General features: G+C 43.6%; 2 protein-coding genes across 29 annotated transcripts in view; one reads left to right on the forward strand and one right to left on the reverse strand.

The window, feature by feature from the left end:
• Mlh1 (mutL homolog 1) overlaps positions 1-10,205 on the forward strand; it is a 40,630-nt gene extending 30,425 nt beyond the window's left edge. For 5 of the 6 annotated variants that reach the window (XM_075964378.1, XM_075964379.1, XM_075964381.1 and 2 more), the window contains 6 exons: positions 3,055-3,163; positions 5,516-5,579; positions 7,463-7,627; positions 8,076-8,168; positions 8,718-8,831; positions 9,823-10,205. In XM_075964378.1, coding sequence (XP_075820493.1) covers positions 3,055-3,163; positions 5,516-5,579; positions 7,463-7,627; positions 8,076-8,168; positions 8,718-8,831; positions 9,823-9,990 — 713 coding nt within the window. In that variant the 3' untranslated portion in view covers positions 9,991-10,205. The remainder of the gene's footprint in view (positions 1-3,054; positions 3,164-5,515; positions 5,580-7,462; positions 7,628-8,075; positions 8,169-8,717; positions 8,832-9,822) is intronic. The other variant, XM_075964380.1, reaches the window with a different exon arrangement.
• A 3,900-nt stretch (positions 10,206-14,105) lies between these two features.
• Lrrfip2 (LRR binding FLII interacting protein 2) overlaps positions 14,106-15,842 on the reverse strand; it is a 110,785-nt gene continuing 109,048 nt past the window's right edge. For all 23 annotated transcript variants that reach the window (XM_075964395.1, XM_075964387.1, XM_075964389.1 and 20 more), the window contains 2 exons: positions 14,914-15,018; positions 14,106-14,366 (listed from right to left, as the gene is read on the reverse strand). In XM_075964395.1, the coding sequence (XP_075820510.1) occupies positions 14,256-14,366; positions 14,914-15,018 (216 nt within the window). In that variant the 3' untranslated portion in view covers positions 14,106-14,255. The remainder of the gene's footprint in view (positions 14,367-14,913; positions 15,019-15,842) is intronic.

Genomic DNA, 15,842 nt, shown 5'->3' on the forward strand with positions numbered 1-15,842 from the left:
GCCTTCCTGCTGACTGGGTCACACTTCAGTGGCTGGAGATGGTTTGAGAGGCCATGAGTACTCCTCTTAGGAACTCTGTGGCCTCCTTTCAAGGGATCATATTGCTCTTTCTCCTCCAGTAGCTTATTAGTCTAGATTATTTGATGCTCTCCAGCTTTAAAAGTAATCATTTCCACCTACATAGAACATCCTGTAAACATACGGAGTTCCCAGTAGAACAGGGTAGGAGATGTGCGTGTCTGGGGGTGGGGGGCTTATCCCATTACATGAAGAAAGCAAGCTTCTTTATGCGGCATAATTTGCAGAACCTACAGAACAGTGAATACTCACAGATACATCAGCAACAGCCGTGACAAAACAGTGAACACTTGGTATAGGAGGTCCTTCTGTATTTGTGTTGCTTTTGTTGGTTATTAAAGAAACTGCCTTGGCCTAGTTGATAGGGCGGAACTCAGGTAGGCAGGGAAGACAGAACAGAATTCTGGGAGGAAGAAAGCAGAGACAGACAGACACCATGAACCTCTGGCCTGAGACGGATGTAGGTTAGAATCTTGCCAGTAAGCCACAGTCACGTAGTGATACACAGATTTAATAGAAATGGGTTAATCAAGATGTGAGAGTTGGCCAATAAGAGGCTAGAGATAACGGGCCAGGCATTAATTTTTTTTTTTTTTTGATTTTTGAGACAGGGTTTCTTTTTTTTTTAAAGATTTATTTATTTATTATGTATTCAGTATTCTGTCTGCATGTACACCTGTGTGCAAAAAGGGGGCACCAGATCTCATTACATATGGTTGTGAGCCACCATGTGGTTGCTGGGAATTGAACTCAGGACCTTTTGAAGAACAGGCAGTGCTCTTAACCACTGAGCCATCACAAGCAGGGTTTCTCTGTAGCTTTTTGGTTCCTGTCCTGGAACTAGCTCTTGTAGACCAGGCTGGCCTTGAACTCACAGAGATCCGCCTGCCTCTGCCTCCCGAGTGCTGGGATTAAAGGCGTGCGCCAACCACCGCCTGGCCAGCAGTAATTTAATTAATACAATTTCTGTATGGTTATTTTGGGTATAAGCTAGCTGGGTGACTGGGACAGCACCCCGCCGGCTGGGTGTAAGGCAGTCTGGGACTGGACGCAGCCCGCTTCTCCTTACAACAAACACTCACAGATACATCAACAACAGCTGTGACAAGTTGAATTCATTCTCTCAAATTCACTTTTATTTTTCAAAACTCCAGATTGACAATTGTTTTTCCTTGGTGTATTGTAGGTCTCCTTTTTTTCTGATTTCTACTGTTGAAAATTCAGCCATGAATCAAATATTTAATACCTATGGTAATCTCCCTTTTCTTCCTGAGTGTATGTAAGTGCTCTTTAGTTCCCACTCCCCAGTCAGCCCTTACAAATAGTTGGGAGTATTGAGGGAGGTGATGTTTGGTTTGGGGGGTTTTCATTTTTTATTTTGGGGGTTTATTTGCATTTCCTAGAACTGGGGCTTGACATTTCTCATCTCTCTGGGATACCGTTGAGTGTTTCCAGATATTAACTCCACCCCCCACCCCACCCCCCCTTTAGACTTAAGTTTTGTTTTTCTCATTGCTGCTTAAGGTGCCCTCACATCTTCTCTTTGCCTCTCTGGACTGTGTTGTGAGAATCTCTTTAGGTCCACTGACATTGTGTGATCTGTTGCCTGCCTTTTTCTCAGCGTAATCATTTTCAGGGTTCTGAAGTCCTGCTGGGTTCTTCCCAGTTCCCTGGATATTTGCAGTTGTGTCCTGCAGCTGGGTGAGAGCTTCATTCTTGAGGGGTGTGAGTGTATTCGTGTTCTCTGCTAGTGTTTCAGTCTCCAGGTCTGCTGTGCTTGTTTAAGATTCTGAAACTTGGTTCCCTGTTTCTCTTTTATAATATATATCACACTCCACACGCACAGAGCTGCTAGTTACTTGGACTTTTTCTTGGGGATTACTTGAAGCCTGTTATTAGTTTAAACCAGTATCTCCATTTGGGTTCTCAGATAGTCTGTCTGTCATCATTCCTGCCTATAAAAACATGTGAGGGGGCTGGAGAGATGGCTCAGTGGTAAAGAGCATTGCCTGTTCTTCCAAAGGTTCTGAGTTCAATTCCTGGCAACCACATGGTGGCTCACAACCATCTGTAATGAGGTCTGGTGCCCTCTTCTGGCCAGCAGACATACACACTGACAGAATATTGTATACATAATAAATAAATAAATAAATAAATATTAGAAAAAACATGTGAGGCCGGGCGGTGGTGGCGCACGCCTTTGATCCCAGCACTCGGGAGGCAGAGGCAGGCGGATCTCTGTGAGTTCGAGGCCAGCCTGGTCTACAGAGCTAGTTCCAGGACAGGAACCAAAACCACAGAGAAACCCTGTCTCGAAAATCCAAAAAAAAAACACATGTGAGGATGAGATTATGGCGGTACACTCTGGTTGTCGGGGTTTTTTTCTTTTTCTTCACTGCTAACAAAAGGCATCAGGTGGTTGAGAATGGACACAGGCATCGCTTCCCTTTGTGTGCAGGGTGCAGATCTTAGAATTCCAGCTCCAGCTATGGACTAATGTTAGTTTGTCAGACTCCCGATTTCAAACCATTCTTTTCTAAAATAATTTATTTTTATTTTATGTGCATTGATGTGTTTTGTCTGCATGTATGTCTGTGTGAGGGTCAGATCTTGGAGTTGCAGACAGTTGTGAATTTCCATGTGGTGCTGGGAATTGAACCAGGGTCCTCTCGAAGAGCAATCAGTGCTCCTAACCACTGAACTATTTCTCCAGCCCCTTCAAACCATTCTTATCTGTTCTCCTTTTTACACTGTTAGAGCCCATGAAAGCTGAAGGTTCCAATTCTGGAGGAGCCTTTCACTTCTCCTTCATTCCTTAATCTTTTAGCAACTCCTCCTTATATCTTTAGAGGTAAATTGTATGGTTTCTTACAGCAGGAGACCTAGTTGAGGCATCTTTGCTTGTGTGGGCCTTAGGGTGTGAAGAGCTGTTCAGAAGGATTCCATTACTTACATGGTTGATGTTTTGTGTTCTAGCTCTCCAGGAGATGCTCCGTAACCATTCCTTTGTGGGCTGTGTGAATCCTCAGTGGGCCTTGGCACAGCACCAGACCAAGCTATACCTCCTCAATACTACCAAACTCAGGTAAATCTGGTGAAAGCACCAGAACCACCAGAAGAGTAGTCTGTGGGGACAGGCACCAGTGCTGGGTGGGGGTGGGGGAGCAGGTAAAATGACTGAAAAGGATAGATAGATAGATAGATAGATAGACAGACAGACAGACAGACAGACAGACAGACAGACAGACAGACAGATAGATAGATAGATAGATAGATATGGCCTTGAGAGACACAGACATGAATACAGATCCAGGGTTGATGTTTTCCATTTCCATGTCGGGAATTGTCTTTTCCATACGGTGTCTCTTGTGTCTTGACCTATAGATTAGACTAGCAAAACTGAATGTCACTAGTATTTTGTAGGGAGAAATGGCTAGAGATGCCCATCCTTGGGCTCAGCACTCAGTAGACATTGGCTAAAAACCAGGTGTTTAGGGCTTTGTGCTGTTAGAGATCTGGTGTCTCTTAGGTGCAACAGGGAGGAAAGAGAAGGAAGCCCATGCCTCTTGGTGCTGGGGATTCAACACAGGCTGTATTCAAGCCACCAGTCACTATATAGGAAAGGCAATCCCAGTAGTGCCATTAGCCTTATTCACACCTGGTGACATTCTTATTGTTTCCAGGGACTTTAGAATCCATTGCGTCTAGAGCCTGTGTAAGTGTATTCTCAAATAGGTGATGTCTATGGGAGGACGCTGCTGCCTGTGTCCGCTGGGCATCACTTATCTACTCCAGGACCCCATTCTAAGCCTTTCTGTGACCTCAGTGCTTCCTGTCTTCCAAGTGGAACAGACACTGCACTGCATGACATGTGCATGAGCTAAAAGGCTATTTGCCTTCTCTGATCTAGAAACAGCCCCAATCTCGAAACTCCCTCCTGGCACAGGTCCCTTTTCCAGAATTCAGGGTCATTCTTCTTAGGCTGGAGTCTTTTTGGCATAGTGCTAAGTTTCCCTGCTCTTTGCCTTGTTTGATGTGTTAGCTTCTTTTCTCATTTCTGTGACCAAACACATAGCGAGAAACAACATAAGGGAAGGTAAGTTTATCTGGGCTGCATTTTGATGCAGTCTCCCATGGTGGAGAAGGTGTTGTAGTGAGACCTGCTCCTGGCTGTCACAACAAGAGTGTGAGACAGCTGGGCACATGACCTCAGCAGTCCAGAAACAGTGTCCTTACAGCCTTGGTCTGCCAGCTGCTCCCCATGTTGAAGTGCCATGAGCTGGGCTATGGGGAACTCTTGGCTCCCTGCTTTGGCTTTTCTAGCACATGAGATTGTATGACCTGCATGTCTCTACAGCTCACCTGTGTTTGACTTCTTTCATCGCACGGCAGCAGTCACGCTAGTACCAGAACTGCAGCTTCTTACTGACGTCCTTAATCTGAGATCCAAACTCCATCCACAGTGATTTCCTAAAGTAGAAAATTGCACATGACAGTGTGGAAACTAGAAAAACAATTAGCCTTGTGTCTTCTTTCAAGACATGCTCATTTACCTGTGTTCAGTCCTGTCTCATTTACCTGTCTCATTTACCTGTGTTCAGTCCTGTCTCATTTACCAGTGTTCAGTCCTGTCTCATCCCCTGATATTTAGCCTTCCTGTTCTCCTTTCCCCATGCTGTACTGTACCCCTCTACTGTGTTTATATCTTTATGCTACAGGCTGGGGTTTGCATGAGGAAGAACATGATTTTTATTAGTAATTCAGTAGACATACTTCATTGCTATTCTTGGACTGTTGTCAGCCAGTGGAACACACTAACTCAAATATTAGTGCATTTCCAGACGTGGGGCAAACACCTAGAATCCCAGCACTTGGCAGGTGTAGGGAAACAAGGATTGTGAGTTCCAGATTGGGCTGGCTGCATGGCAAGATCTTTTATCCCACCCCCCAAAAATATCAGTGCAGTGTAATTCCGTCCATTTCTCATGAAAAAGGGAAAACTGCCCTTTCTATATGTTCCATATACTTTTTTCCCATATAACTGTTTCTGTGGTGCTGAGGATGAAACCCAGGCCTTCATGAGCTAGGCAAGCACTGCACCCTATGGTGTTGATGGTGGACTGCCTGCCAGAAGGTGAGCTCTAAGGCTCTTTGTTAACTGGGGAAGGGAAGTAGACAGTGTGTTAGGTGTTATTGCAGGCGTCTGAAACCCTTACAGCACTAGAGAGGAGGAGGTGAGCCAGACTGTGTTTGAACTTGTTCAGGAGGGATGGCTGCAAGAGTCCCGGCAGGAATCAAGTTAGGAATCCCCTGCTTTACATAGACCTTCCTACCAGGTCCACAGCCAAGCAGCAGCATCTTTGTCCCATCTTGTCCTTGCGGCTCGGCCCTCAAGCATAGATTTATTTTTCTTAAAGTCTTTCATTTTTATTTTCAGTGAAGAGCTGTTCTACCAGATACTCATTTATGACTTTGCCAACTTTGGTGTTCTGAGGTTATCGGTAAGTTTCTTTCCTCCTCACTTCTGAAATGACAGCTGGTTGTTTTTCAGAATATGAGCTATACAGTGACTTCCTCCTTGGCAAATGTAAACTTTCCAAAGTATGTTTAAGGGTTTCTGTGTCGTATGATTTGCAATGCACTAAAGTTTTCTTTCTTTCTTTCTTTTTTGTTGAATCTTTTCAGATTATAGCCAGCTTAAACAAATGCTTCTTGCTATAAAGTTACTACATATTTACTTACAATTAAAAGGAGAAATTTTCACTAAAACTATGGCCAGAACAGGGATGGGGTGTGTGTTTGCTTTTCTTTACTTTGTGTTACTGTAGTAAGCACATACACTGAACTTTAACAATATCAAGAAGGTATTGGTGCCAAGTGTTAATTTAGCCTTTGGAAGTTTGATTAAGATTGTATTGTATCTGTAGAAATTTTTGAGAAAAGATAAATTTTATTAGATTAATGTTTCACTTTTTTATGGTGCTGTACCTGGCAGCTTAATAGCTTCAGTGTCTAATGTTTATTGCCAGACTACAGAAATGCCATGAATTTTGTACATAGATGTTGTATCTTGCAGCTTTGCTAACCTCAGCTAGTTTGGTGCTTATATATAGTCTGTTTTTCTACATGAATGGTTATAATGTTGGGAGTGAAGGCTTAAAGCCAGTTTGGATGCTCACCATTTTCTTGATGGCTTGTAATCTGAGCTAATAGAAGTGGCAAGAATGGAAACTCTTCTCTTTGTTGCAATCTTGGGGAAGTAGTCAGACTTTTGTTGTTGAATTATGTTAGTAGCTGGGAGAGAGGTTTTTGTGGGTACCCTTAGGAAGTTGGGGAAATTCTCTTCAGTTTTTTAAAATTTAGTAATAGATATGAAAATTTTTCAAATGTTTTTTCTTCCTTTAAGATAAGCTTTTTTAATTTTTAGACTATTAATGTAGTGAAATGCATTGACTAGTTTGCATGTGTTAAACCAACCTTGCACTCCTGGGATGAATCCTGCTTGGTTATGTGTTGCCAGATTTCATTTCCTCAAGTTGTATTTATAAGTTTTTTTTAATCTGTGTTCATGAGTGTTACTATTTTGTTTTGTATTTATGTGGTTTTAGCAGAGGATAATGTTGACCTCAAAGATGAGTCTGTAAGCTTTCCTTTGCCGTTTTTCTGAAGGCATTCCGTAGGGTTGTTATTATTTACTCATTGTTTAGAACAATCTGGGCTTGAAGATTCCATGATAGGAAATTCTTAGAGATTTAGGTTATTACTCAGATAGAGTTGTTCAGGTTGTCTCTTCCTTGCTTTGTGTGGGTGCTCAGTTTGAGTGCATGTGTGTGCATGTGTGTAGGGCCGGAGGAGTATCAGGTTTATTCCCCAGGATCTATCCCTTCGTCTTGGCTTTTGTCACTGCTTTGTTTGTAAAGGTCTTAGTCTCTTGCTAGGACTTGGAGCTTTCTGAGTAGGCTGGACTGTCTATTTAGATCTACATCATTTAGCATCTAGTCTCTTGGAGGTTTTCCAGAAATCTGTTACTGATTTCTACTTTAATTCTAGCTTGGTTGAAAAACATTCATGGGTATGTTCACACTTACTGAGACTTGTTTCATGCCTGAAGCACGAGTTCGTATTTATGTTATTTGCGCACCTGAATCTACATTCTTACCTTGCCAGGCGTGTTCTATAGATGCCATATCTGTTGTGCTCATTGAGGTGCGTGTCAACTCTCCATAACGATTTTCTGTCTGCTTGTGCTGCTGTTAATAGGGTATTGAAGCCTGCATTGATGAGCGGGCATTCTGTCTCTGTTGGTGCTTTTATATCTGAACTGAGTTTGGTCTGTTCAAACTGAAGCTTCCCACTGAATCCCTGTGTTGTGGCTTCTTCCCAGGAACCAGCACCACTCTTTGACCTCGCCATGCTGGCCTTAGACAGTCCTGAAAGTGGCTGGACAGAGGAAGATGGCCCAAAGGAAGGACTTGCAGAATACATTGTTGAGTTTCTGAAGAAGAAAGCTGAGATGCTTGCAGACTATTTCTCTTTGGAAATTGATGAGGTGGGGCAGCTATCTGCATGCCTTTGAGCTTTGTTTCAGATAAGGGTCAAGTTCCTTGGCCGGAACTAAAAGGCTGGCCTCCCCTCAGAAGCAGCATGTGTGACATTCTCTCCAGTCCCCGTTTGCACCTGAGATGATAAAACCAAACTCATCCATTATGCTGTTCCTAGTCCCCGGGTGACGGAAAGCTGAATCCCAGTCCTGACAGGCCACATGGAGAATGAAACTATGCCACCTGCTTCATTTCTCCCCTTCCCCTTGTTCTGTGGGGCTTCCTGTCCTGACATTTCTGAGCAGATCCAGAAGGAAAAGTTGTTCCTGATTAAAGGCCCGTGTCCATCTTACAACCTGCACCCAGTACAGGCTTGGAGAAACACAAGAGGAATGAACCTATCAGCCGTGATGCCATTATGTCTTACTCTCCCTTTTTGTCCCCCTCCCCAAGCAGGAAGGGAACCTGATTGGATTACCCCTTCTGATTGAAAACTATGTTCCCCCTTTGGAGGGACTGCCTCTCTTCATCCTTCGACTGGCCACAGAGGTATGTAACAGCAAATGCTAAACAGTGTTTGCCTGCATGTGTGTGTCTGTGTCATGTCTGTCTGTCTGTGTCTGTGAGCTGGATGTAGAGTACCTTCATTTGGAACTGAAAGGATAACAAAACAAAATAGCTGAGAGCCCCATCAGCCCGTACCATAGTCAGTCATCCCAGTCAAGTGTCAGTGAGAGCCCCATCAGCCCGTACCATAGTCATCCCAGTCAAGTGTCAGTGCTGCAAGTCACTTTTCTTTTTGCCTGTTAGGGCTGTGGTATTTATTTATTTATTTTGATTGTATTTTTTTATTTATTTTTATTTATGTGCATTGGTGTTTTGCCTGCATGTATGTCTGTATGAAAGTGTTAGATCTTGGAGTTACAGACAGGTGTGAACTGCCATGTGGGTGCTGGGAATTGAACCTGGGTCCTTTAGGAAGAACAGTCAATGCTCTTAACCACTGAACCATTTCTCCAGCTCAGGTCTGTGATATTTAGACACAAAATGTTAAAGCACGCATTAAATGCTTTTTTTGTATTGAATTCTGTGGATCAGGTAAATTGGGATGAAGAGAAGGAATGTTTTGAAAGCCTCAGTAAGGAATGTGCAATGTTTTACTCCATTCGGAAGCAGTATATACTGGAGGAGTCAGCCCTCTCAGGCCAGCAGGTACTGTGGTAATTAATGCACGTTGGCATCCAGGACTGGGGTAGGTTTCATGTACCTTTAGGATATGGGATTTAAATAATCTCTATAAAATAAAGTCCTACAGTTTTGCTTTATATGACAGAGTTCAAACAACAGCCCCTAACTTTTTTTTTAACCCAGGAATTTGCATATGGCTTTGAACTTTGGATGCTCCTGCTTCAGCCTCCTAAGTGCTGGTTATAGGCATGTAGCAGTACACCCATCTCTTTACAATGGCCAGCTTTTATTCATAAACTTTATACTTCATTCTGTTGGACTAGAACATAGCCTCCAGAATGATCCAAGAGCCTGACAGATACTCAAGTGTTGCCCGTGACACTTTCATATTTCAGAGGAAGGCAGAGAGAGTCAAGACTTTCTGAGAATCAGGGGCTAGCCACTGTAGTGCATAGCAACTTAGTGGTGGTGAACATGCTGGTCCCTGATCAGGACCCCTGGTGTGCTCCGGTTCCCGTGCTTTACAGTGGTGGAACAGAAGTTAGTCCTGGTTCCTGCGGAGACCCCAAGAATTCTCTCACCCTGGTGGGCAAGTGGACACACAAACTGTTCTAAGTTTATTTGATAGGAACCAGACAGCAGACGGAAAAGAACACATACATGGGGCAGCCAAGGCTTACACGGAGAGGAGCCACGGTGAGGCAGGTTTATCCTCCTTGGAGTGTCAGAGCAGCGCCACTTTAAGACACTCCACGTTTGCTGTCGAGTTACGATCCAGGAACCAGGCTCGGAAATGTTAGATCCACCGCGGTGGAAACAAAAATGTAGGCAGTGGTCCCTCAAGTTTCTTTTCTTCACGAACTCTGCTTCTTCTGCTCAGACCTGTGGGATCCTCAAGACTGTCCTGCAGAAGTCCCATTACACACACCACTAAGACCCTTCCAGGCCCAGTGCCTATCATGTCAGTGGGAAAGCCAGTGTGTGGGGAGATAAATGCATTTCATGTGTTTTCCAGAGTGGCATGCCTGGCTCTACCCCAAAGCCCTGGAAGTGGACCGTGGAACACATTATCTATAAAGCCTTCCGCTCACACCTTCTACCTCCAAAGCATTTCACAGAGGATGGAAATGTCCTGCAACTCGCCAACCTGCCAGATCTGTACAAAGTCTTTGAGAGGTGTTAAATATGGCCGTAGCCACCTTAGTGATTGCATCTACTGTTCAAGACGAAGCATGTTCTACAGATGAGGAAGCCACAGGACAGCTGGTGTGCTCCAGGGTTTCCAGTGCTCGCTGCTCATGCTTTGTATCCCAGCATTGTTGCTATAACTTAATGTTAAAAATTCTCATTTGCTTTCATGTGTGGATTGACTGCAAATAAACTCACGTGTGTCTTGCTTGATGTGATTTTTTTTTTTTGGTATGTAACTTCACATTGTAAACTATCTAAGATGATTTCACCTAGTATATACTGGGTTGTGTTGAAGACTCAAAAAAGCCCTAGAAGGCATTTTTACACACACTCTTAAAAAATCTCTTGAAGTTTTCTGAAACCATGCTATAATGTTTTTATTCTGGAAATTTATTATCAGATACCCTAAGTTGCATTAGTTGAAATTCCTTTTAAAGGAAGCCCTAAAACAGCAATTTTGAGAAGTCCATGTCTTGGGTTCCCTGCACATCTCCTCCCTCAGTGCCCATCCCTTAATAAACTCTAGCTTTGCTTTAAAAAAAAAATCCTAAAGATATGGTGATACACACCTTGATGCCAGCACGTGGAGGCAGAAGCAAGTGGATCTGTGCGCTTGAGGCGAGCCTGGTCTACATACTAAGTTCCAGGTCAATGGAAACTGCACTGCAGAGCAAAACCCTGCTTCACAAAGTCCTGATGGTCTTGTCAACTTGACTGGGTTTATAGTACCTAGGAAAGACACTTCGGGGCAGATAATTGGTTGGGGAAGACACCCTCTAAGTGGGCAGCAAGAGCAACTTCCAGTAGTCTAGATACCAGAAAAAGTGTACACCTGCCTGTATCCTTCACTGACGCTGCCATCAGACTCTGAAATTCTTCAGCCTTCCAAGGTGGACACAATACCAAGACTCCTCTCTAGGGATCTCCTAGGCTTTTGATGCCAGATTGGGTGTACTAAGGCATCCAGCCTTATGAACTAAGCAGCTACCAAGTTTTCTACCCTCCAACTTGCAGACAGCCATCCTTGTACTGCTCAGTCCTTTCTTTGTAAATCCCTGTTTCTGTAAGAACCTGTCTAAAAGTTACTGGTATGGACAACCAAGGGATGCTGCTATGATAAGCTTGTCACGTGGTTTATAAGCTTTAAACAGGTGTACAAGAGGAATGCAGAAAAGTTTAGTTCCAGGCTGGGGAGCTCTAGAATACTGTAATCAGAACTTCATGGGTGAGTCTGGTGGGAATTAGAAGAAATGCAGCCAGTGGGGACATGGCTCACGTGGTTTGAGAAGGGAACAAAGACTAGTGGGATCTAGGCTATTCTGATTTGCATTCTGGCAAAGACCTGGCTGTCTTTTCTGGTGTCCTTAAGTAAGACTGAATTCAAAGGTAATGGATTAAGTTATTTGGCAGAGACAGTTTCAAGTCAGCTTAACCTTTGGGTGGTGGCTTGGTTATCACTGTATTTATTGAGGTTGATAATGACATTTCAAGCAGAAAGATGAGAACTATGCGGTCAACTGCGAGAAAACATGAACAGAGTGTGAGCATGTTTAGAGTTGCAGAAAAGGAGTGTGCAGACAGAGTATCTGTAATTGTTAGAGATGAACATAGCTAGAGACCTTACGCTTTGTACTGGGCACTGGCAAATGTGCCCTGAGGGTCCACTCAATGAAACTCCTACATGTTGATATGCAAGTCTTGAAAAGTGTGAACAGAATGCCAAGTAAAAGGCTCCCTGCTTGAGAACCATCTGCCAAATCCTGCCCATGAATTCTTCCACATCTTTCCTGTCATGGGCGATACTCTTAAACCATGAGCCAAGATAAATCCATCCAATGTCAGGTATTTGGTCAACAGTAAGAAAAGATAGTTACTAATGCAATATGTTAATAGCGTTGGTATTGACTGGAGAAAGCTTGAGCTGAGACTTAGTGTTCGTAGTCAAGGCTAATTTATTATTAGGGACAAAATTTAACGCATTCTTGCCCAGTATTTTAAACTAACCCCCTTAGTGGCTCTGAATATATTTCTAGGTGTTCTTATTTGGAGGATTCTGGGGAAGCAAAAGAGACACTGACTTCAGCTACTATTAATGCCCCTCTCTGGCTTTATCTTTTCCCTCCAGAGTCATTCTGTTTTGGAGTTACTTTGGAATTGAGGAATAACAGGACCGGTGCCTCCCAAAGTAACATTCATAGCACAGATTATCCCTCAAAATGAGAAAGTACTGCCAAGGTCAAGGCTGCACCTCGGAGTGGGAAATGATGTCAATGGAAACCATCAAGAGATGTCACCAGCACTTCTCCAGAGCCTTTCATGGGACCTGGACTTAATTACCAGTCAGACCACTGGCCTGGCAACATCAGCAGTGCATACCCCAATTGTCTCCTTTCCTCCCTCCTTCACACCATTAACACTTGGAAAATTAATTTGGGATTCCAGAACTGGTATCTGTTCTTACCAACACGGTCACAGGAAGTGAATCTTTGCCTTCACAGTTACTGCTTAACTGTGGTGACTTGCTGGGGTAGGTAGGTGGTCAAATCTAGTCCACTGGGAGTTGGCAAGGGCTCTAAAACCAGTAATAAGGATAGAGCTCTTCTTCAATGACCAGATAAGCTACTAAGGTCAACCCTGCCTCAGAAAAATATAGCACTCGGCCCAAGGACTGATGCCTCAGGGTTTAAAGTAAAGCACAGACCACAGGAAGCAATGAAGAAGGTTCCAGGGGAAACAACATATCATGAAGAAATAGAGCCATTTCAATTGGAAAAAACTAAAGTAACAAGGGCTAGGGCCAGGGCTTCTCAGGAGAGTCTCAGTACCCAGGATGGGTACCTTCTCCATGTGAAGGGTTGGATCACTTAAGTGTAGCATCCCTGCCCCACCCACACACCTGTAGTTCCTGTTAGGACGTGCACAGGGCGCTCTCAGCTCAGGACAGTTTCCATACCCTAAAAATGAAGGGCTAGTGACTAAAGAAGGGAACAACTATCACTCACTTTTTAGTTAACTTTATTATCTAGTTCCAAGTCTAGATTTATTAAGAGACTTTGATTCATTAGACTTCCTCAATATAGTTTCTTTGTAAACACTTTGAGCTACAGTAATTATTCCCATGAAACCACCTTGATTCTGACAAAAGAGAATCACAAACCCTGTGAAGTGGCTATGGTAGGGGAGGGAGATATCTTGAACTGGTCTCTTTAAAGATGAAATGCAAGTTCTTAGGCATGTTTATTCTAGAGCCAGGCAATGAATGGAATCCCAGCACACAAAAGGCCCAAGATGACAACTATGAGGTGGAGGCCAACCTGGGCTACATAGATGCTGTCTCTCAAAAAACTTAAAAAGTTCTATGTTCTGGATTATCTCGTCTTGAGAAAAGAAGAAGGCAAGACAGGACTGTACATGGTTGCCATGATTTGTCCTAAAAAGCTTCAGTAACAATGACTGTGTCCGCCAATCCTGGTTGGCAGACGGTGTGTTTAATAGTTCTTCAGGCAGATTCCCTACCTGCCTGTACTGTACCTCCCTCACCCCTCAAGCTTGTCTGAGGTTTCATTTCACAAATCAGCAGCAGATGAAACTACAAGGAACAGCACAGTGGATACGGAGACTAAGGACCCTACTCTTAAGAGTAAAAGTCTAGACTTCCTCTGCCCCATGCAATCAAGTTTAATATACACTCCCCATATCTTTTCTAACATTTTTATATAAATTTAAATATCTTACAAAAAAAGGCCTTTTTTCTCCAAACATAAATTTGATCGAAACACAGACTCCCCACCCCTGAATACTTCCTCACTGAAATATAAATGCTCTGGGAGAAGAGTAGGAATCTTGGCCACTTGGTCTCTGAAGCTTGGATCACACCGTGGAGAAGGCACTTGTGTTTTGAGGTCTCCAGCAAGTGTCTCAGCACTCAGAACGGCCATCCTCCAGACCCACACCACAGCCTCCCACGTGCCCAGTCAATGAGGCAGCTGGAGGAAGATGGTGAGAAAACATGATTCTAGGATGTTGAAAATTAAAAATAAAACAGCACAGACTGGTTCTCACGCTAGAAGTGAACTACAAACAAAATCCAAATTCATGACAATTAGACCTGCTTCATTCTCATAAATTATAAAATACAAAGGTGGCTGTTTAATGACAAGACTCAAACAGTACTCGAAAAGCTTTGTGTCAATATACAAAGAGTCAGTATCTCTGGGCAGGGCCCTCGGAGCAGCACCCAGGCAGAAGATCCGTCCCCTACTGCTGGGCTAGAAGGGCCGTCCTGTTGGCCTTCATCTTCTCCAGCCGCTTTGCCAGGTGACTATTGGTCATCTCCATTTCCTCGATTTTGTCCAGTGCTGTCCGTAGCTGGAGACAAAGAACACAGTCACTTTATGTGGCCAGGGAAAGCCCAACATCCTTTCCTTTCTGTCTCTGCTAAAAATGGCAGCCATGTCTGGGGTCCTCAAACAGCTGCCACCCTTCTCCAGGCAGCTAGAGGCTTAAACTGTGGTGCTGGGGATTGTTTAAAACACAAAATAAAATGTGTAAAAGCTGTGGAAAACTGATGTTATCTGAAGCAAAACACAAAAATATATTATTTTTTTCCTGCCTTACCAAAAAAAGTCAATGGCAGCCACTGTGCAGGTCCAAAGCTTGTGTGAAGGTCAAGCAGCTCTAGGTTTCTTCACCAGGTCTTTTGGGTTTTGGTTATTTGACACAGGGTCGCATTTTGTGCATCCATGGCTGGCCTAGACCTCACTATGTAGACCAGGCTGCCCTCAAACTAACAGAGATCCGCCTGCCTCCGCATTCCAAGTGCTAGGATTAAAGGCGTGCGTCACCACACTTGACTGACACTCATTGTGAATTTCCCACAGAACTTCTTTCAGGAGCACGCATGCCAACACAGTACCTCTCGCTGCAGCTTCCTCTTTTCTGCTTTCAGCTCATCTTCAATTTTCTCTGCATTCTCAGCGGCAGTTCTGTAGCGCAGCACCTGGCCCTCAAGCCGGCTGACCTGTGAACAGGAGCACACAGGCCACTAGGGTTTGCCACTGCTCGCCATCCAAGAGGAAACTCAGAGCCACTGGGGAGCCAAGGGTCCCAGGAGAAGTACAGTTGCAGTCAGTCACTAGAAGGCCAATTTCCCATTTTAAGTCTATAGGCTTTTGAAATGTACATGAAGGGATATTTTTCTAAAGAGGCCCTATTTTTAAATTCTCTAGAAATAGCGTTAAAAAAAAAGACAGCTGCAAAGTAGTTTTTTAAAAAATTATACCTGTTTATTTACTGTGTGCACATAGAGGTCTGTGTTGTTTTATGTCAAATTGTGCTGTGGGACTGTACCCCGAGGCTGAGGATTCATTCTGAATTAAGAAAAATCAGGTTTGATCAAGGAAGACCACCTGAGAAATCTCCGGTAGAAACAGATAGCCCAGATGACTGAGTTCTTGTTTTGTTTTTTTAAAAGGAGGGAAGTGCTATGGGACAATGGTCTGTATCTTGTCACTTATATTTTAAATAAATGCTGATTATTTAAATAAGAAGCCAGGCAGGAAGTATAGTCAGGACAACCAGACAGGAACTAGAGGCAGGGCAATGAGAACAAGAGAATTCAGGAAAGAGGAAAGCTTAGTCAGCAGTTGTGATCCAGACACAGAAGAAGCAAGATGTGACTACCTCTGGGATAGCCCAGATGTCTGAGTTCTACATCCAAACTCAGTTCAAAGACTGCTGCCTGAGAAAATCAAGCCTCACAGGATACTCCAGTTATGACTTGATTATAATTCTAAATTTTCTTTAGGTCCCCATAAGATTATCAGTGTCCCCAACCAGCAGGAA

The sequence above is a fragment of the Microtus pennsylvanicus genome, chromosome 3, assembly GCF_037038515.1.
Source record: "Microtus pennsylvanicus isolate mMicPen1 chromosome 3, mMicPen1.hap1, whole genome shotgun sequence".
NCBI lineage: Eukaryota > Metazoa > Chordata > Mammalia > Rodentia > Cricetidae > Microtus > Microtus pennsylvanicus.